The following is a 22,023-nucleotide window of genomic DNA, read 5'->3' as shown; positions in this document are numbered from 1 at the left end:
TTCAGATCCTTCCTATTGCCACTTCAGATGTCCATCCCAGGTCCGGGCTGTCCCCTGGACTTCAACCACGGGCTAGCAATCAGAGGTTTTCATGACCTCCCCTCCTTCAGGTTTGATCAATTTGCAACAGTAGCTTACAGAACTTACACAAGCATTTTACTTACTAGATTAACAGTGTGTTATAAAAGGCTCTAACTTAGGAGCACCCAGATGAAAGAGATGCATTAGCGTAAGGTGTGTGGGAAGAGGGCGGGGCTTCCACACCCTCTCCGGGAAGCCCTCTCCTCGCACCACCACGTACGGGCTTGCCAACCTGGAAGCTCATCAAATCTCCCAGTCCGAGAGTACTTATGGAGTTTAATCAGCAGCTCCCCTTCTTCCCAGAGGTCAGTGGGTGGGACCAAAAGCTCCCACCCTCTGATTACTTGGTCTTTCTGGCTATCAGCCCCATCCTGAGGCCATCTAGGGACCCCACCCTAAGTCACCTCATTAGCATCAACTCCAGTGTGCGCTCAAAAAGGGCCCACCGTGGATAACAAGACACTCCTATCACTCGGGAAATTCTAAGCGTTTTAGGAGATTTGTGCCAGGAACCAGGACTAGTCAAATATATTTATTATACCACACCAGTCTGGTCTACTGCCCTCTTCTACAGCAGGTGAGGGAAATGGGGTCCAGAAAGGTTAAAGGACTTGCTGAAATTCAAAGTCATCCAAGCAGGTAACTCTCAAAAGAGGGGCTTGGAACTCAGACCTCGTAAGTCTTCTCCAGGTCTCTGTGTTTCCCAGGAGACTCAGCTTGGAGAACCCGAAAAGGAGGCGCCCTAACAGTCTCTGATTTGTTTTATGTCTAAATCCATCACCCTTTCTGTGGAGGAGATTTTTACTTTTACCTAAAATTTTATTTTTGATTGTTGCTAATTTTTTTTTTCTTACCCCCACCCGCACCCCAGCCCTGTCTCTTCAAAGCACACCACTTTGGGGACACTTTTCTAATTCCAAAGCTGTCATCATTGCTCAGACTGTGTTTGGAACTGGACTCTGGGAAGTGCTACCAGGGTTTGGGAATGGATTCTCATTAAGAACCTTAATCTCGGGCGCCTGGGTGGCTCAGTTGGTTAGGTGACTGCCTTTGGCTCAGGTCATGATCCTGGAGTCCCAGGATCGAGTCCCGCATCAGGCTCCCTGCTCGGCAGGGAGTCTGCTTCTCCCTCTGACCCTCCCCCTTCTCATGTGCTCTCTCTCTCATTCTTTCTCTCAAATAAATAAATAAAATCTTTAAAAAAAAAAAGAACCTTAATCTCAATGGTGGCAAATTCTTCCTTTGGCTTTTTAAAAAAGTCAGGGGGCGCCTGGGTGGCTCAGATGGTTGGGCGTCTGCCTTCGGCTCGGGTCGTGATCCCGGGGTCCTGGGATCGAGTCCCACATCGGGCTCCCGGCTCAGCGGGGAGCCTGCTTCTCCCTCTGACCCCCTCCCCTCTCATGCTGTTTCCCTCTCACTCGCTCTCTAAAAAATAAATAAAATCTTGAAAAAAAAAAAATAAATAAATAAAAAAGTCAGGTCTATTAAGGTACTATTTTCATATTGCAAATTTTACCCTTTTTAGTGTACGGTTCCCTGAGCTTACCCAACAACTATCATCATTTAACTAGCACCACTATTAAGATACAGAACATTTCCATTCCCCCCAAAACTTCTCTTATTCTTCTTCATAGTTAATCAACCCCAATACCCACCTCCAACCTCTGGTGACCAATAATTTCTTTTCTGTCCCTATAATTTTTCCTTTTCCAGAATGTCATGTAACTGGAATTTTATACTATGTAGACTTTTGAGTCTGTTTCTTCACACAGCATAATTATTTGAGAGTTATCCATCTTGTTACATATGTCAGTACTCAAAAACCAAAACTCAGTCAAGTACCGTTGAAGATCTAGTAACTTTTATTAAATGCTTCATGAATTGGACAGCGCCCATCTAACGATTAGAGGGAACTCCGGGAGCTATACAAAACAGAAGGATTTTATAGATAGACATGGGATGGAACAGTTAGCAAAAGAAAAGAAAAGATTGCTTCACACAAGGTCATCTTCCCTTAGGGAGACATACAGGGTGTCTTGTTAGGTGGATTACTTCATCTTTCTTTGGGGCATGGAGAGGGCCCTCGTGACAGATTAACTCATTGGAGCTGACCAGAAAATTTCTGAGTGGCTAGTTAAGACTACATTTCTAGGGAAGGTTGAAATTGCCATTAGGTTAAGTATTAAGCCCTGGTTTGGTGACTTGGCCATAGCATGAATAACTCTGTTTTGGGCCTGTGGTTTTCTTTTTAACAGTCCTTTTTTCCATTCTTTTGCTGAGTAGTATTTCATTGTTGGATGTGCCACAGTTTGTTTATCCATTAACCAGATGAAGTTCATTTGTTTGCTTCTAGTTTTTGGCAGTTATAAATAAAGCTGCTATAAATAATTGAATATAAGTTTTGGTGTGAGCATTGGTTTTAATTTCTCTTGGGTAAACACCTAAAAGTGGCAGTGTATTGCTGGAATGTATGCTCAGTGAATATTCAACTTTATGAGAAACTGCCAGTTTCTCAAAGTGATTGGACCATTTTTCATCCCCACTAACAATGTGTGAGAGTTGCAGTTGTTCAACATCATTGTCATCACTTGGAATGGTCAGTTTTTTGTCTTTGTTTTTTAACCCTTCTCATAGGGGTGTGGCAATGTGTCATGGTGATTTTAATTTGCATTTACTTAATGACTAATGATGTTGGTCATCTTTCTATGTGCTTAATTGTCATCCTGTATTATGTTTGGTGAAGTGTTTCCTAAGATCTTTTGCCTATTTTTTTTTTTTAATCAGGTTGTTTGTTTTGAAAATACTTTTTTCCAGTCTATGGCTTCTCTTTTCATTTTTTTTTAAGGGAGCTTCTCTTGGGGAGCAGAAATTATTAGTTTTGACGAAGTCCACTAGTGGAAAAATTAGCCCTAGACTAAACACTGCTCTGGTCCTACCTAACTGAGCTTAAAGAAAGACCTGAAAGGAACAAAGTGTCTACAATGAACTTAACTACATCCCATAAAAATGTTCAAAAATATGTAACAAATACATCTGACACCAGGTGAAATTCACAATGCCTAGGTTCCAGTCATAAATTAATAGACAAACAAAGGATTAAAAATTCAACCCACAGAGAACAATCAGTCATCCAAAAGGGACCCAGTAATGACATAGAATATAAAATTAGTAGACAAGAACATTAAAATAGTTGTTATATTATATTCCACATGGTTCTGAAACTAGAGGAAAGATTAGACATGTTAAGCAGGAACACAGTAAATATATATAAAAAAAAAATCACAGAAATTGGACTTCTAGAGATGAAAATTGCAATTACACTGGAAGGAGTTGACAGCAGATTGACTGCAGAAGAAAAGATTAGTGAACTTGAAGACAGCAATAGAAACAATCCAAAATGAACAGAGAGAAAAGACAAAATAAAATGAACAGAGAATCAGTGAGAACTTCAGCTGGTCAAATAGACATGTAAGTCTGCTGTCAGAATGTATCCTTTTTTTCTGGATGCTTTTAAGAGTTTCTCTTTATCATTGGCTTTAAGCAATTTGATTATAATGTACTTTTTGTAGTTTTTTTTCTGAGTCATGTGTTTGGGTTTTGTTGGGATTCTTAGATCTGTGGGTTTATCATTTACATCAGATTTGGACATTTTCTCCGTTATTTCATCAGCTATTTTTTCTGACCTCCTTTTCCCCATTCTTTGCAATGACATGTATATTTGACCTCCAAAAGTGAGTAAAATATAAGACTTTTTATTGTCTAAACCCCTTTGAAAGATAATTGACTGTTTAAGGCAAAATAATAACAGTGACTTGTTGGGTTTATAACTTATGTTGAAGTGCAATGTATGATAGCAATAGCACAAAACCTGGGAGGGATGAAATTGAAATATACTATTGTAGGATCCTTATATTATATATGAGGTAGTATAACAGCACTTAAAAGACTGCATTAAGGTAAAGATGTATACTATAAACCTTAAGGCAAGTGCTAAAATAACAAAACAAAGCATTATGGCTAATAATCCAAGAAATGAGATGAAGTAGAATCATAAAATATCCTCACTTATTCCCAAAGGAGGCAGCAGATTGACTGCAGAAGAAAAGATTAGTGAACTTGAAGACAGCAATAGAAACAATCCAAAATGAAGCAGGCAGAAAAAGAGGAAAAGGGAAAAAAGAAGAGATGGAACAGATAGAAAACAAAGAATAATATGATAGATTTAAACCTAAGCATATCAATAATTTTATTAAATTTAAATAATCTACACATCACAATTAAAAGGTTGTCAGACTTGGTAAAAAAAAAAAAAGCAAGTCCCAACTATATGGTACATAAATAAAGCCAAACTTGGATATGAAGACACAAAAACGTTAAAAGTAAAAGGATGGGGAGGAGGAAATCCCATGTCAACACTAAGCAAAAGCTGGAGAGACTAAATAACAGACAAAGTACATTTCAGAGCAAAGAATATTAGTAGAGGCAAAAAGTCATATCATAATGCTATAAGGCTTGGATCATCAAAAGGACATAAAAATCTTAAACATTTATGCATCTAATAGCAGAGTTTGAAAATACGTGGATCAAAATCTGATTGAACTGCCAAGAGAAATGGACAAATCCACAGTTATATTTAGAGCGTTCAACACTCCTTTGACAATTGATAGAAAAAAAAGAAATCAGTAGTTTATAGAAGACTTGAACAACAGTATCAACCAACTTAATCTAATTTACATTTATAGACTATTCCACTCAACAAGAGCTGAATGTACATTCTTTTCAAGTGCACACAATATACTTATCAAGCTGGGCCATATTCTGGACCATCAGACAAGCTTCAGTAAATTTTAAAAGATTCAAGACATACAAAATATATCCTGTGACTTCACTGGGAATTAAATTAGAAATTAATAACAAAAAGATATATGGAAAGTCCTCAAATATTTGGAAACCAAAGAACACATTTCTAAATAATCCATGGGTCAAAGAAGTAACCAAAAAAGAAATGAGAGTGTATATTGAATTGAATAAAAGTGAAATGCATTATATTGGAATTTGTGGGATGCTCCTAAAACAGGACTAAAGAGGAATATAGTATTGGGCGCCTGGGTGGCTCAGTTGGTTGAGCGACTGCCTTCCGCTCAGGTCATGATCCTGGAGTCCCGGGATCAAGTCCCGCATCGGGCTCCCTGCTCGGCAGGGAGTCTGCTTCTCCCTCTGACCCTCCTCCCTCTCATGCTCTCTGTCTCTCATTCTCTCTCTCTCTCTCAAATAAATAAATAAAATCTTTAGAAAAAAAAAAGAGGAATATAGTATTAAATTATTAATTATTAAATGGTTAGTAGCCTTACATTTTAATGCTACAAATTCAAACTAATGAACTGGAATTCAAGCAGAAGCAAGGGGGAGGGCGCGGAAATAACAAATTAAACCCCATGTAAACAAAAGAAAGGAAACAAACATGATGAAAGTGAAAAACCAATGAAATAGGAAAAAAGGAGAAAATCAATTGCAACCAAGATGAATAAAAGATCAGTAATATTGGCTAGACTACTAACCAAACTGATTAGGAAAAAAGAGAAAAGACACAAATTTCCAGCATCAGGAATAAGAGAGGCAACATCACTACAGAATCTATAGATACTAAAAGGATAATATGGAAATATTAACAACTTTATGCCTATACTTTGACAACTTCTATTTAATGGAAAAAATTCCTTGAAAGATACATACTACCAAAGTTTATTCAAAGAAAATTGATAACCTAAACAATGCTATACCTGTAAAGAAATTGAATTTGTAGTTAAAAATATTCCTGCAATGAAAACTACTGGGGCAGATGGCTTTACTGGGGAATCCATCAAATATTTAAAGAGGAAATAATACCAAATCTGTACAAATTTTTCCAGAAAATTTGAGAGAAGATAATGCTTCTCACCTCATTCTATGAGGCCGACTTTACTCTCATACCAAAACTGAAGATTTTAGAAGCAAAAAACAAAAATAAACCTACAGACCAATAATTACCATGAATATAAATGCAAAAATGCTTAGCAATACTTTAACAAGCTGAATTTAATCATATATAAAAAAGATAATACATCATATCCAACTGGTTTATTTCAGGAAGGCAAGGTTGGTTAACATTTGCAAATGAATTAATATAGTTCACCATATTCACAGATAAAAAAGAAAGGCCACTAAAAAAACAAAATCAAAAACAAACCTATAGGATTATCTCAATAGATACCAAAAAATGCATTTGACCAAATACAACATCCACTCCTAATAAAATCTCCCAGCAAACTAGGAATAGAAGTGATCCTCCTCCAATTAAGTAACAGCATCTATGAAAAACCTTTAGCAAACATCATACTTTTAATATCAAGTGGCTGAATATTTTCTACTAAGATCAGAAATAAGGCATGGGTGACTATTCTCACTACTTCTCTTCAAGTACTGCAGATTCTAACCAGAATAATAAGGCTAGAAAAGAAATGAAAGGCACCCAATTTGGAAAAGAAGAAGTAAAATTGTCTTTATTTGCGAACAACATGATCATCTATGTATAAAATCCTATAGAACTTACAAAGAAGTAATTACAACTGATAAGCAAGTTCGATAAGTTTGTAGGACAGAAGATCAGTGTAGAAATTCAATTTTGTTTCTATAACTAAGAATCAGAAATTGAAGTAAAAATGTCCAGAAAGATGAAATAGGGATAAAGAAAGGCAAGATCTGTACACTGAAAACTATAAAAAATTGCTAAGATAAATTAAAGGAGACCTAAATAAAGAGAGATGTACCATATGTATGTATTGTAAGACTCGGTATTGTTAAGATGTCAGTTTTACTCAATTGATCCAGTGAGTCAATACAATTTCTATCAAAATCCCTGCAGACCTTTTTGCAGATTTTGATAGGCTGATTCTAAACTTAAAATGAAAATGAAAGAGACCTACAATACCCAAAACAACTTTGAAAAGAACAAAGTTGGAAAACTTACCATCTTGATTTCAAGGCTTATTATAAAGCAAGAATAATCGAGACAATGTGGAATTGGCATCTAGATAGACAAGTAGATCAGTGGAAAAGTATAAGGACTTCAGAAATTAGAAATATGCAGTCAGTCATTTTCAATGAAGGTGTAGAGGTAATTCAGTGGAGAAATCATACTCTTTCAATGAATGGTGCTGAAACAATTGAATATTCACATGTAAATATAATCATATGAAAAGTTTTGATCCATAGTCATACCATTTAAAAAGTCATAAAAAAAATCATAGACCTAAATGTAAAACTAAAATGTACATTTAAAACCTGAAACCATAAAACTAGGAGAAAGCCTTTATAACCTTAGATGGAACAAAGATTTTTTAGATACAAAACCAAAAGCATGTTCCATAAAAGAAGGAATGATAAATTGGACATCTTCAAGATTAAGAATTTCTAGTCTTCAAAAGACAAGCCACAGATTGGCAGAAAATATTTGTCAATTACGTATTTGATAAGGACTTGTATCCAGAATATATTTTTTAAAAGAACTCTCAAAACTTGAAGATGGCCAGGTAAGTAAGAGGTTCCTGAACTCACTTTCTCCCCTGGACATACCAAATCTCCAGCTACACATAGAACAATGTTCTCTGAAAGAAATCCAGAAACTAACTGAGTGACTCCTACACATCACACAAATGAAGAAAAAACCCACATAGAAATGGGTGGAAAAGGCAGAGACACATGTCAATCTCACCAGAACCCAATCTCTGACATAGCAATATACAATCGAGAGGGAACTCACAACTCTCAGCTTCTCCCTGAGGAATGAAGGGTTTGGATCCAACCTCTAGCATTCCTATCATTAAGACTTCCACTTGAGGGACGGACTCCCAAAACACATGGCTCTGAAAACCTATGGGGCTTGCATCTGTGAGACCGGCCAGATGGTAGCAAACAAAGAAACAGTTCTTTGGCCTTGGGAGGACTCCCTGTGGTTATACCCTTAGGGCTCAGTTCAGAAGCAACAGACACAAATGCTATCTCCCAATCTTTCCCTTAAAGAAACCTGTTTGGAGCCTGAGGGCTAGGCTCCCAATTTAACACACATCTAAGAACTGACTGTGATCCTGCCCAAGACTGTGGGGGCTGGCAAGCACCATCTCCACATTTTTCCTCTGTTAGTATCTTCCTGAAAGGAACATGTGCTCATCTTTGGAGCCCTGGGTTTTGTGGGTGCCACCCAGAGGACTCACCCCTTAATTGCCTGGTGCTGGTGGCCAGCAGGGCTTGCATTGATGGGTCCCCCAAGATGGTAGCAAACAAAGAAACAGTTCCTAAGAGGCTATCCCCCAGGACTCTGTGCAAAGGGAGCAGACAGAAACTTCCAGCTCCTGGTCTTTTCCTGAAAGAAGTCTATTTGCACACTTGAAAAACTATTGCCTGAGAGTCTGGCTTCCAAACACTCTTCATCTAGGTGCTAACTGAGATCCTCCCCTTTGATACACTGACAGGTCTTGGCATACCTTCACTATTAGGAGCCAGTAAGAACAAAAAAGGTGGCTTGGACAATCACAAAAGTTTGAGAGGCAACCAAGACCTAAGCCTGGACTGAATGATAAGGTTTATCTCCTACATGAGACCACTCTGTGAAGAGTGGGAGAGGTGGCTGTTTTATCCAGTGCACAGAAACCAACACAGAGAGTAAAGGAAAATGAAGAGGAATATGTTCCAAACAAAAGAACAAGATAAAACTCCAGAAACAAACCTTAGTGAAACAAAGATAAATTGTTTACCTATAAAGAGCTCAAATTAATGGTCACTGGGGCTCCACAGAAATACAAAAGATCATGACTACTATGAACACTTACATGCCAACAAATTGGACAATCTAGCAGAAATGGATAAACTTCTAAAAGCATACAACCTTCCAAAGACTGAATCATGAAGAAACAGAAAATTTGAACAGAATTACTAGGAAGGAGATTGAATCAGTACTGAAAAACCTACCAACAAAGAAAATCCAGGACCAGATGGCTTCAATGATGAATTCTACCAAACATTTAAGGAAAAATGAATACCAATCTTTCTCAAATTCTTCCTCCCCAAAAAAGAACAGAAGAAAACACTTACAAACTCGTTTTATGAGGCCAGCATAACCCTGATACCAAAACCAGGCAAAGACATTACAAGAAATGAAAATTACAGATCAGTATCCCTGATGAAAATGGATGCAAAAATTCTCAACAAAATATCTGCAATCCAAGTTCAACAATACATCAAAAAGATCGTATGCCATATCTAAAGGGGTTTATTCCAGGGATGCTCGGATAGTTCAACATCTGCAAATCAATCAATGTGATACACCACATTAACAAAATGAAGGGTAAAAACCATATGATCATCTCAATAGATGCAGAAGAAGCTTTTTAAAAAATTCAACATCCATTCATGATAAAAACTTTCAACAAAGTAGGTTTAGACAGACTATACCTCAATGTAATAAAGGCCATATGTGACAAGCCCACAGCTAATATGTTCAGTGATTAAAAGGTAAAAGCCTTTCCTCTATCATTGGGAAGAAGACACGGATGCCTACTCTTCCCACTTTTGTTCAACATAGTACTGAAAATTTTTGTCAGAGCAGTTAGGCAAGAAAAAGAAATAAAAGGCATCCAAATCAGAAAGGAAGAAGTAAAACTGATTCTGTTTGCAAGTGGCATGATATTACATATATAAAATCCTAAAGACTCCATCCAAAAACTGTTAGAACTAATTAACAAATTCAGTAGACTTGTAGAATACAAAATCAATATATAAAATTCAGTTCTTGGTTCTATACACTCACAACAAACTATCAGGAAGAAAATTAAGAAAGGAATTCCATTTACAATTGCATCATAAAGAATAAAATATCTAGAAATAAATATAACCAAAGAAGTAAAAAATCTGTACACTGGAAAGTACAGATATTGATCAAAGAAATTAACTAAGACAGATAAATGGAAAGAATTTCTATGCTCACAGATTGGAAGAATTAATAATGTTTAAAATGTCCATACTATTTAAAGACATCTTCAGGTTCAATGCGATCTCTATCAAAATTCCAATGACATTTTTCACAAAAATAGAAAAAACAATCCTAAAATTTGTGTGGAACCACAAAAGACCCTAAATAACTAAAGTGATCTTGAGAAAGAACAAAGTGAAAGGCATCACACTTTCTGATTTCAAACACTATTAACAAGCTATAGTATTCAAAACAGTACAGTATTGGCATAAAAACAGACACATAGATCAGTGGAACAAAATAAAGAGCCCAGAAATAAACTCATGTACATATGGTTAATGACAAAGGAGCCAAGTGTATAAAGTCAAGGAAAGATAATCTCTTTAATAAAAGGTATTGGGAAACCTGGACAGCCACATGCAAAATAATGAAACTGGACCACTATCTTATACCATATACAAAAATCTCAAAATGGAATAAAGACTTGAACGTAAGACCTAAAATCATAAATCTCAGAGAAGGAAACATAGGGGGTAATCTTGACATCAGTTTTAGCAAGATTAGATTTTTCAGATTTGACACCAAAAGCAAAGGCAACAAGAGCAAAAATAAATGAATGGGACTACATCAAACTAAAGAGCTTTTGCATAGCAAAAGAAACCATCAACAATATGAAAAGGTAACCTATGGAATGGAAGAAAACATTTGCAAATTATGTATCTGATAAGGCATTAATATCCAAAATATGAAAAGAACTCATACAACTCAATAGCAACAAAAAGAAAGAGAAAGAGAAAGGAGAAGAGAAGAAAAAGAAATCTGGTTAGAAAATGCACAGAAGAAGGGCGCCTGGGTGGCTCAGTTGGTTGGGCGACTGCCTTTGGCTCAGGTCATGATCCTGGAGTCCTGGGATCGAGTTCCGCATCGGGCTCCCTGCTCGGCGGGGAGTCTGCTTCTCCCTCTGACCCTCCTCCCTCTCATGCTCTCTGTCTCTCATTCTCTCTCTCTCAAATAAATAAATAAAATCTTTTAAAAAAAAAAGAAAAGAAAATGCACAGAAGAAATGAATGGACACTTTTTCCAAAGAGGACAGGATCACTAATCATTAGGGAAATGGAAATTGAAACCACAATGAAGTATTATCTAACACCTGTTAGAATGGCTGTCATTAAAAAGACAGAAGATGACAAGTGTTGGTGAGGATGTGGACAAAAGAGAAGACTTGTGTGCTACTGGAGGGAATGTAAGGTGGTACAGCTACTGTGGAAAACAGTATATAAGTTACTAAAAAAAATAAACATAGAACTACCGTATGATCCAACAGTTCTCCTTCAGGGTACATATCTGAAGGAAGCAAAATCACTATCTCAAAGAAATATCTGCACCCCCATGTTCATTGCAGCACTTTTTATAGTAGCCAAGATTTGGAAACAACTTCAGTGTCCATTGATGGATGAATGGATAAAGAAAATGTGAGATACACAGATAGATAGATATAAATCTACTATATATACTGTTTTCCACAGTAGCTGTACCACCTTACATTCCCTCCAGTAGCACACAAGGCTTCTCTTTTGTCCCCATCCTCACCAACACTTGTTATCTTCTGTCTTTTTAATGACGGCCATTCTAACAGGTGTCAGATAATATTTCATTGTGGTTTCAATTTTCATTTCCCTACTGATTAGTGATGCTGTCCTCCTTGGAAAAAGTGTCTATTGATTTATTCTGCACAGTTTCCAACCAGATTTCTTTTTCTTTTCTTTTTTTTTTTATTGGTATTGAGATAGGTATACATCTATTTATCTAACTATGAATACTATTCCACCGTAAAAAGGAAAGAAAGAAATTCTGCTATTTTTGACAACATGAATGGACCTTGAGGGCATTATGCTAAGTGAAATTAGTCAGAGAGAGTAAAACAAATACTGCATGATCTCACTTTTATGTAGAATCTAAAAAACCAAACCCACAGAAAGAGAATGGATTGGTGGTTGCCAGAGGCATGGGTAGGGGGCGGGAGAAATAGGTGAAGGTGGTTAAAAGGTACAAACGTCCAGTTATAAAATAAGTAAATTCTAGGGATGTAATGTACAACATGGTGACTATAGTTACCAGTACTCTGTTATATATTTAAAAGTTTCTAAGAGAGTAGATCTTAAAAGTTCTCAGCACAAGAAAAAAAATTGTTCCTATGTGAAACTTACTGTGGTGATCATGTTGTAATGTATACGTATATCAAATCATTGTGTTGTATACCTTAACCTTATACAATGTTATATGTTGACAATATCACAATAAAACTGGGAGAAAATACTGTCAAAACTCAATAATAAGAAAATAAGCACCCCAATTTTAAGAGATTTGATGTGGGCAAAATATGTGAACAGACACACTGCCAAAGAATATATGGTATGTCATAGAAGCATCTGAAAGGGTGCTCAACATCATTAGTAGGAAAACAGATATTAAAACCACAATGATTTATTATATACTTACCACAATGGCTAAAATTAAAAATTCTCATCATGCCAAGTGTTGGTGAGGATGTGACTTCCACAGCTGGAATTCCCATACAATGACAATAGGAATATAAAATGATACAACCTCTTTGGAGAGGAGTTTGGCACTTAGAAAGAGACATAGACACCTTGCCTATGACCTGGGTGCTCCAATCCTTGGTATTTAGTCAAGAAAAATAAAAGCATATGTCCATACCAAGACTTTTATACAAATATTCATAGCAGTGTTACTTGTAAGAGGCTAAAAGTGGAAACAATCCAAATTCTATCCACACATAAATGTATTAAAATATTGTGTTGTATCTACATAGTAGACTACTACTTGTCAAATAAAAGGAATGAACTACTGATATATACTACAGTAGGGATGAATCTAAAAATAATACAGAGTGAAAGAAGCCAGACAAAAAAAGAAATTTCATACTATGTGATTCCGTTTACATGAAATTCTGGAAAATTCAAGCTAATCTATGGTGACAGAAAGGAGATCAGAGGTTGCTTGGCATGCGGTTGCGGGGTGAGTAGGAGGGAGGGATTACCAAGGGGCATGTGGAAACTTTTAGGGGTGAATAAGTTTACTATCTTGACTATGATGACTGTTTTACAGACAGATTTGTATTTACATCAAAACTTACCAAATTATACACTTTAAATTATGTTCAACTTATTGTGTATTAATTATACTGAATAAACTATTTGAAAAAAGAGTAGGGAGATAAAAACACTAGGAAGTAGGGCAGGGAAGGTTCTTAAGCTCTCTTTAATCTTTTTATTCCCCTTGGTCCCTTGAAATTGTTCTTACTTGATTTCTTTTTTTTCCTTTCTTTTAAAAGACTAGGGGCTGGGGCACCTGACTGGCTCAGATGAAAGAGCATGCAACTTGTTTTTTTTTTTTTAAGATTTATTTATTTATTTGAGAGAGAAAAAGAGAGCACGAGCATGTGAGTGGGGGGAAGGCAGAAAGAGAGGGAGAGAATTCAAGCAGACTGTTAAGAGCATGCAGCTCTCAATCTCGGGGTCATGAGTTCGAGCCCCACGTTGGGTGTAGAGATAGCTTAAAATAAAAAGAAAAGGAAAGAAAAGACTAGGGGCTATATTAAGGGAAATCAAAAACACATAATGACTAAATGCTGATGAAATTGTCGTAAAACAATTACATTCTCACCTTACATGTGGCTATATAAATTGGTATAGCACCTTTGAAAAACCAAATGGCAATGTATATCAAGAACCATTTAAATATATCCTTTTATATGTTTATGTCCTTTAATCCACTAGTTCCATTTCCAGAAATGTATACTAAAGAAATAATATTTTTTTTAAAGATTTTATTTGACAGAGAGGGAGAGAGAGCACAAGCAGGGGGAGTGGCAGGCAGAGGGAGAGGGAGAAGCAGGCTTCCCGCTGAGAAGAGAGCCTGATGTGGGACTCGTTCCCAGGACCGTGGAATCATGACCTGAGCCAAAGGCAGATACTGAGCCACCCAGGCACCCAAGAAATAATATTTTAAAAGTGAAACACTTAGATAAAAAAACAGTGAAAAGCTTAGCGTAGTATTTTATTTTATTTCATTTTTTCACAGATTAATTTATGTATTTATTTATTTATTTATTTATTTATTTGAGAGTGAGCATGCACATGCACATGAGCAGGGGGAGGGACAGAGGGAGAAGGAGAGAGAGAATCCCAAGCAGACTACTGCTGAGCGTGGAGCCTGACACCGGGCTCAATCTCACAACCCTGAGATCATGATCTGAGCCAAAATCAGGAGTCTGATGCTTAACTGACTGAGCTACTCAGATGTCCCTTAGTGAAGTATTTTAAATGGCAAGAGGGCAAAAAAAAAAAACCCTAAAATGTATAACAGCAAGGGAATGATTAGGTCATTTTTTTTAGTGCCACCAAAGGAAAGCAAATCAATTGCATCTAGTACCATAAGAAGTGCTTATATATTATTTTCAAAATCAGAATATAAAATGATTTCTACTCGATTAATGCAATTAGTTAACTATGTTCACAGATGGGAAAGATTCTAGAGAAATGAAAATGGTTTATTTGTTAGGATGTCAGGATTTAGGGTGAATTTTCACTTACAGTTCTACTTGTATTGCTATGACTTCTTTAATAAGTAATAAAATAATAAAGACAGATGAAAACAAACCAGTGAATGTGTCTTAATATGTAGTTCTCATAGCTACGATACTGAGATTTTAATCAGATTACAAGGTACAAAGATGGGGGCGCCTGGGTGGCTTAGTCGTTAAGCGTCTGCCTTCGGCTCGGGTCATGATCCCAGGGTCCTGGGATCGAGCCCCGCATCGGGCTCTCTGCTCAGCCGGGAGCCTGCTTCTCCCTCTCCCACTCCCCCTGCTTGTGTTCCCTCTCTAGCTGTCTCTCTTTCTGTGTGTCAAATAAATAAAATAAAATCTTTAAAAAAAAACAGCAAGGTACAAAGATGGTTGAACACATACATTTACCTTCCACCAAGAGTTCACTCAAATGACAAAATTTTTTAAAGACATAAACTTAAAAGGACAAAGACACTGGAGAGGCAGAAAATAAAATTTAGAGAGATTTAAAACACATGAAGAAAGCTGAATCAAAAGGTGCAGGATGAGAAAGCTGAAAAGCAACCTGATTTCCATTGTAGGACACCCCAAAAGAACATAAGTTGCCAGCACCAGGTCCCAGAACCTGGGCAGCCAACATGAGAGAGGACTCTTCTCTGGGGGATCTGGATTAGCCCATGAGAAAATCTAAAGGTAACCATATAGAGAAGTTGGGGCAGCAGGTCACATGGTGCCCACAGAGCTTACAATGAACACTTTGGACTTCATTCTTATATATGAGCACACTGTCAAGGATCATCAGTCATTTGGGAAAAAAACATCCAAATGCTAGAACAGAAAGTGAAGGAGAGAGGAAGAATCAAAGAAATAATTCAAGAAAACTTTTCCAAAGAGAAGAATATGAGTTTCTGGATTGAAAAGACCCACTGAGCATCTAGCACAATGGATGAAAATAGACTCTCAGTATGGCATATAATTCTAAAGATTTTAGTGCACAAAGAAAAGATTTCACAAGCATCCATAAAGAAGAAAAAATTGCTTGTGTGCAAATAATATTCCTCATTTGCTCTACCCTTATTTCAAATGCTCAGGAGCACAGTGGACAGGACTGCTCTAAGTACCTCTGTTCCTGATTTATAGTAAGACTTGCCTTTTATGAAATTATATATCATACATACTTTCCTGTTGGCCTCCTTTGCCTGATTACATTTTGTTTTGTTGTTTTGTTGTGAAATGAATACATACTTTCTTTTCAAGGTGTGCATGTATCAACATCATTGTCTTTATTTTGTTTTACAGTTGTTTTTTCAGCAATGATATTTGAGACTATTACAAATCAAGATCTGCCTGTGATCAAGTGTGTTTTAATCAATCATAAGAACAATGATTCATCACTGGGGATATCATCATCGTATCCCATGGTAAAGTAATATTAAAATTCTAACTTTAGCTATTTTCTCTAGAGGCCATATTTTGTAAGCTATCAAGGCCTACCATGGCTATATGGGTTTTTCTTTTTGTGTATTTAAAAATATTATGTACTCATATGCACTCCATTTCATCCAGAGTCATGTTCTCTCCTAGTTTGGATTCAGGAAAGACACAGATACTCAGCATGAATAAGTAACAGGAATTACCTTTGTAACAGGAATTACCCTTTCTCCTTAAAGAGAATCCAGGCTTCTCCCTCAAACCCGAGTCCCTAATTTCCAACTGCCTCCTGGATCTAGATAAAAACAGGTTTTCCATTTGCTCATTAAAAACCACCTATATAATTTATTTCATTTCTATTTCCCCAAACCTGCTCCAGTATTATACTTGTATTAATTGATTTCTGTTTATGGGCCTGTCCAGTTCCCAAGCTTGAAAGGTCAGCATTGTTTTGGACTACTTCCTCTCTTTACCTTCACATTCGGTCAGTTACCAAGTCTTGTCAATTTCCTTTCTTTGATAATTCTCATATAATCACCTCATATTCTCTGGTCTCACAGCCACTTCCTTCATTAACTCCCCCATAATCACAATAATATCACAAGTGGCTTCTTCCTTCTACAGTTCATCTCCGATGGGGCTGCCAGACTGTTCTTTCTGAAGCACGGCTACATCCTTTACTGCCTGCCTTAGAACCTTCAGTGACTTCCCATTAAACTGACATGCAAATTGCTCCATCATCTGACTCTGGCTCCTTCAGGTTCCACATTTGTTTTTCATTACCCTTCTCCTTCATGCAATTCATCTAACAGCTTAGGTATGTACTCAAAGGAAGGAAGCTTAAATAATAGAGAACTGAAAATATTAGAAATATATAACAAAAAGTGAATATAAAGTAGCCAATTCCATGAACATTTCCAGGTAAGGATTCATACCAATATATATAGTCAGTCTGTTTTCTTCTACATAGACAAGAATACATAAACACATAACATACACTGCATGATGCCCTGGGGACTTCACTCCCCACCCCCTTAAGATCAGAGATATTAAAAATATTCTCAAACTTAAAACATAGTGTGAAATAGGTTTCTGTAACATTCTACGTGAATGGAAAACTGATTCAACACATGATTTTTTTTTTTATGCCAGAAGCATGGCTGGTTTTAATTTTTTAACAGATACTGGCATCAAATAATTAAGATATTTTGCATACACAGTATTTCATCGTGAACCAAAAATGTTGGTATTATTTGCTATGCTATTTTAAACTTTCAGTGTCTTTTCAACTTAAGAAAATAGCTGCACACATTTAAGTGTTTTCTTATAAAACACAATCTTTAAAAAAAGCTAATAATTGGTCTTGGTTCCTAGTGTTAAGTCCTGCGTTATTTTTTTTCATATAGTATAAGTTATATTCTTATGCAATATTTAGGGTCGTATTAAGACCTAGTAGCTCTCAAACAACATTAAACAGCTAATCCTACAAATCCTAGATGAAGCAAAGATGAGCAGTCTGCACAATGTGCTTTCACCTTCCTGAAGTTGAAGCTGCTCCTTTGGGGCATTTTCCCACCTTAGTGGGAAGCGTATTGTTAGGGAAGCAGGGCTCTTTAAAAAAATGGTTTTGATTTCTTCCACAGTTCACATTGCTCAGATGAGACATCTTTCTGAGACTCTTACAGTTCAGGAGTGTTTTGTGTTTTGGGTTTTTTTTTTTTTTAAGATTTTATTTGTTTATTCGACAGAGAGAGACACAGCGAGAGAACACAAACAGGGGGAGAGGGAGAGGGAGAAGCAGGCTTCCTGCAGGGCAGGGAGCGCGACATGGGGCTCGATCCCAGGATCCCAGGATTATGACCTGAGCCCGAAGGCAGATGCTTAACACTGAGCCACCCAGGCGCCCCCAGGAGTGTTTTGAATAACCAAACATTCTGGTAGACAAAACTTGTCAATGTAACTCTAATAAATAAGCAACTACATCCTTAGCTGTATTACCGATATAACCTGGAACCAAAATAAGATGATTTTACTGTTCCTACAATCCACTTAATTGTTGTTTAAAATATGAATGTTTTCACCATTTATCATTTCTGTTTGAAGAAGAATGTGGTGTATGCTGGGTTTCTCCACTGCAAAGTTACTCTTTTTTTCTTTGTAATTAGCAAGTATTTGGGGGAAGATGCAAATATCCCGTTTCTCCTCTAATTTTCACCTGCTGATTTTAGCACTCATTGGTGGATCTTGCCTACAACAGTTATTACTGTGATGTTTGCCTAATGGTGATTTTCTTTTTCCCTTATTCCCTCTACATGTGTAAATTGGAGTTGTGTGAGGAAGAGCTATCTCTTCTCTCCATTTTATTTATTTATAACAGTATGGACTCAGAGATACTTATTTTATTCTATGACTTATAACCCAAGACTATCAATTTTATTTTGTTGCTCAGATTTGTCCAGCTTTGGCCATTGGGAGCTACTTCACGATGACTTCTGTGTCCTTTCAACTTGTGCCCAGTTTTCTCAAGCACTTCCTTACTTCCTGGTGCTACAATATAGTTCAGGCTCATCTTGCATTTTTCCTTACCATAGCCCTGGAATTAGCCACTTCTCCAAAGAAGCACTGGTTTTTTGGAGGATAGTATATAGAAACCAAGGTCTGAGAGCTGGGTTTGCTCATTGCCTCTGGGCCCTCTAGGAAATGTATGTATGTATACTACCCTCCCCCCCAACACACACAACACTATTTATCTCTTTATCACCTCTACATCTACCTACTTACCTATCTTATATCACCATAAATTCATGCTGATAATTCTGATCTCAATTCAGCATCAAAGGGTTTATTCTACCTTTTCCTCTTTCCATATTTGTACTTCCCTCTCTGATAGTAAGAAACCTGGTTCTCATTATCTATAATAATTGACTTATGTAAACCTGGTATATACATAAACTAATTTCAGAATTGCTAACCCACATTCCAGTGAGAAACAGATTTACTAACTAGAATACAGTCTTTGTGTACAATTCTTTTTGTCTTTAATCTTACAGTATCTGATGTATTTTTCAGTTACTTATTTTAGTTCTTTTCTTTCTCACCCCCTTCACCATGGTTACGTTATTTATCTGTAATATAATTAAATTTTTTTTGGTATTCCATTTTGAGTTCCCCCAAAATCCTGGTTGGTTTTAATTGTTTATTTTTTTGAATATGTGAAACATGATTATGGTCCTAAAATCCAAAGGCATATAAAAAGATACACTCAAAGAAGTATTACTCCCTCTTCATATCTATAACCAAGTTTCCATCCTTTTCCCACTTACCTCTTGTTTGTAGCCAATTCCTTCAGATTTTTTTTTTTTTTTTAGAGAGAGAGAGAGAGTATGTGTGGGTGGCAGGGGGAGGGGTAGAGGGAGAGAGAGAATCCCAAGCAGGCTCCATGCCCAGTGTGGAGCATGACAAGGAGCTTGATCCCATGACCCTGAGATCATGACCTAAACAGAAATCAAGAGTTGGATGCTTAACTGACTCAGCCACCCAGGTGCCCCCACTTTAGATTTTTTTTTATCTTATTCCTAGATTTCTTGTGCACAAATGGGCAGATACATGTGTATTTTCTCAATCCCCTTCTTTCTTACATGAGGTGTAGTGTACATGAAAGTTTATACTTTTTTCACTTTTCTTCACCTAACAGTATATCCAGAAGATCACTCCAAATCAGTTCATGGACATTGTCCTCAGACTTCTTTATAGCTGCATAGTACTCCATTATATGGAAGTACCATGGTTTATTCAACCACTCTTCTGTGTATGAGCATTTAGGTGGTTTCTAGTATTTTGCAATTACTTGTTTATAGGTATAGTCCTTGAAGTGGGATTGCTGGCTCAAAGGATGAGTGCACACGTAGTTTCATTAGCTATTACCAAATGTTCCTCCAAAAGGGTCACACTGGCTTGCATTCCTCCAGAAATGTATGAGAATAGCTGTTTCTTCACAGCTATTATTCACGCAATGTGTTGTCATACTTAAAATTTTGGGCAGGTTGATAGATGAGAAGTGTGATATCTCAGTGTTGTTTTAATTTATGTCTTATAATTATAACTGAGTTTGAACATTTTATTCATATCTTCAAGGGCTATTCTTTATATCTTTCTTGGGTTAATTGTCTATTCCATTCTTTTCCCCATTTTTCTACTGTGTTTTGGTCCTGCGTCCCTCACTGTTAAAAAGTTCTTTATATATTGGGGGTATTTTATTGGTAATATATGTTGCAAATATTTTCTTCTAGTATGTCAGATTTTTTAATTTTGCTTTGTTTTGTTTTTACTCTATTCTGTGCCTATCTTTTAAGATCCAGCTCAATTTCTGGACTTCACTTAAGCCTCCCCACCCCCACCATCCCAGCTTGGAAGTTACTTCTCCCTCCTCTGAAGTTCCAGGGCACTTAAATTTACCTTTCAAAGTAGTTGGTATCTTTTTATGGGGCACATCATATTTCGCCTGATGCTTTAGCTATTCCTTCCTACTAGATGTGAAACCCTTTAAGGACAAGATCAATGTCTTTTCTTCCTAGTCCCCTAGTGTCCAATAGATGGTCTAGCACTTATCAGATATTGAAAAAATGAACTTATCAGTTACTTGCTGAATAAATGGACAAGTAAAACCAGAAGTATGGCTTATGATCAGTAGCAGAAGACCTACCCTGCTCTTCACCTGAGGAAGCTTGTGGGTATCTGTTTGTGTGTATGCATGCACATGTGTGTGTAGGCATACTATGCTACGTGTTTGGAGGGTAGGAGGTGAAGGGTCCGGAGATAGAAGTTACTACCACACCCTCCTTTCAGTATATCTCAATTCTTAAAGCAGGCAAGAAGTGTGGTGGTGACAATGAGCCTATGGGGTATCTGCCCAGAAAATATTTAGGTTTTTAAATTCCCTCTAACACGGATACCAATTTACTATTACTATGTAGACCCTTTTTTTTTTAAATTATTTTTTAAAGATTTTATTTATTTATTTGACTGAGAGAGACACAGCGAGAGAGGGAACACAAGCAGGGCAAGTGGCAGGCAGAGGGAGAAGCAGACTTCCTGCTGAGCAGGGAGCCCGATGCGGGGCTCTATCCCAGGACCCTGGGACCATGACCCGAGCCGAAGTCAGACGCTTAACGACTGAGCCACCCAGGCGCTCCTACTATGTAGATTCTTATCTACATACCAATAATCACAAAAACAGTCACCTTTGTATTATGAATTTTATGACTATTGTTTGTATATTAGTTTGTTAGAGCTGCTACACCAGAGTATCCCAGCCTGGGTGACTTAAAAAACAAATTTATTGTCTCATAGTTCTAGAAGCTAGAAGTCTGAAATCGAGATGTCATCAGGGTTGGTTCTTTCTGAAGGCTGTGAAGGAGGGATCTGTTCCAGGCCCCTCTCCTTGGCTCATAGAGGTTCATCTTCATATTCATATGGCGCTCTTCCTGGTGCACGTCTTCTTCAAATTTCCTCTTCTTATATGAACTCACCCCAACAGCCTCATTTTAACTTGATTACCTGTGGAAAGGCCTTGTGTCTAAATAAGGTCACATTCTGAGGTAGTAGGGGTTGGGAGTCAACACCTGAATTTCAAGGGGACACAGTTCAACCCATAACGGTATGTAAAACATATTGGAAATGCAGCCTACAGTTATCTATCTTTTTTTTTTAAAGATTTCATTTGTTTATTTGAGAGAGAGAGAACACAAGCATGGGGAGAGGCAGAGGGAGAAGCAGACTTCCCACTGAGTAGGGAGACCGATATGGGGCTTGATTCCCAGGACCCTGAGATCATGAGCTGAGCCGAAGGCAGGCGTTAACCGACTCAGCCACCCAGGTGCGCCTGTCTCTTCTCTAGAGAATTGTAAATAATAGGATT

The 22,023-nt window shown here is 37.1% G+C and overlaps 1 protein-coding gene across 1 annotated transcript in view; it reads left to right on the top strand.

The window, feature by feature from the left end:
- The window catches only part of FLT3 (fms related receptor tyrosine kinase 3), a 72,629-nt gene that overhangs the window by 6,199 nt on the left and 44,407 nt on the right, over window positions 1–22,023 (top strand). Inside the window, exon 2 of the mRNA XM_081814772.1 lies at window positions 15,975–16,096. Within this exon, the coding sequence (XP_081670898.1) occupies window positions 15,975–16,096 (122 nt within the window). The remainder of the gene's footprint in view (window positions 1–15,974; window positions 16,097–22,023) is intronic.

This window comes from Leptonychotes weddellii, chromosome 3, assembly GCF_054177405.1.
Source record: "Leptonychotes weddellii isolate Sample4059 chromosome 3, ASM5417740v2, whole genome shotgun sequence".
Lineage (NCBI taxonomy): Eukaryota > Metazoa > Chordata > Mammalia > Carnivora > Phocidae > Leptonychotes > Leptonychotes weddellii.
The sequence above is the reverse complement of the archived record's forward strand: the minus strand, read 5'-3'. Positions and strand labels throughout refer to the sequence as shown.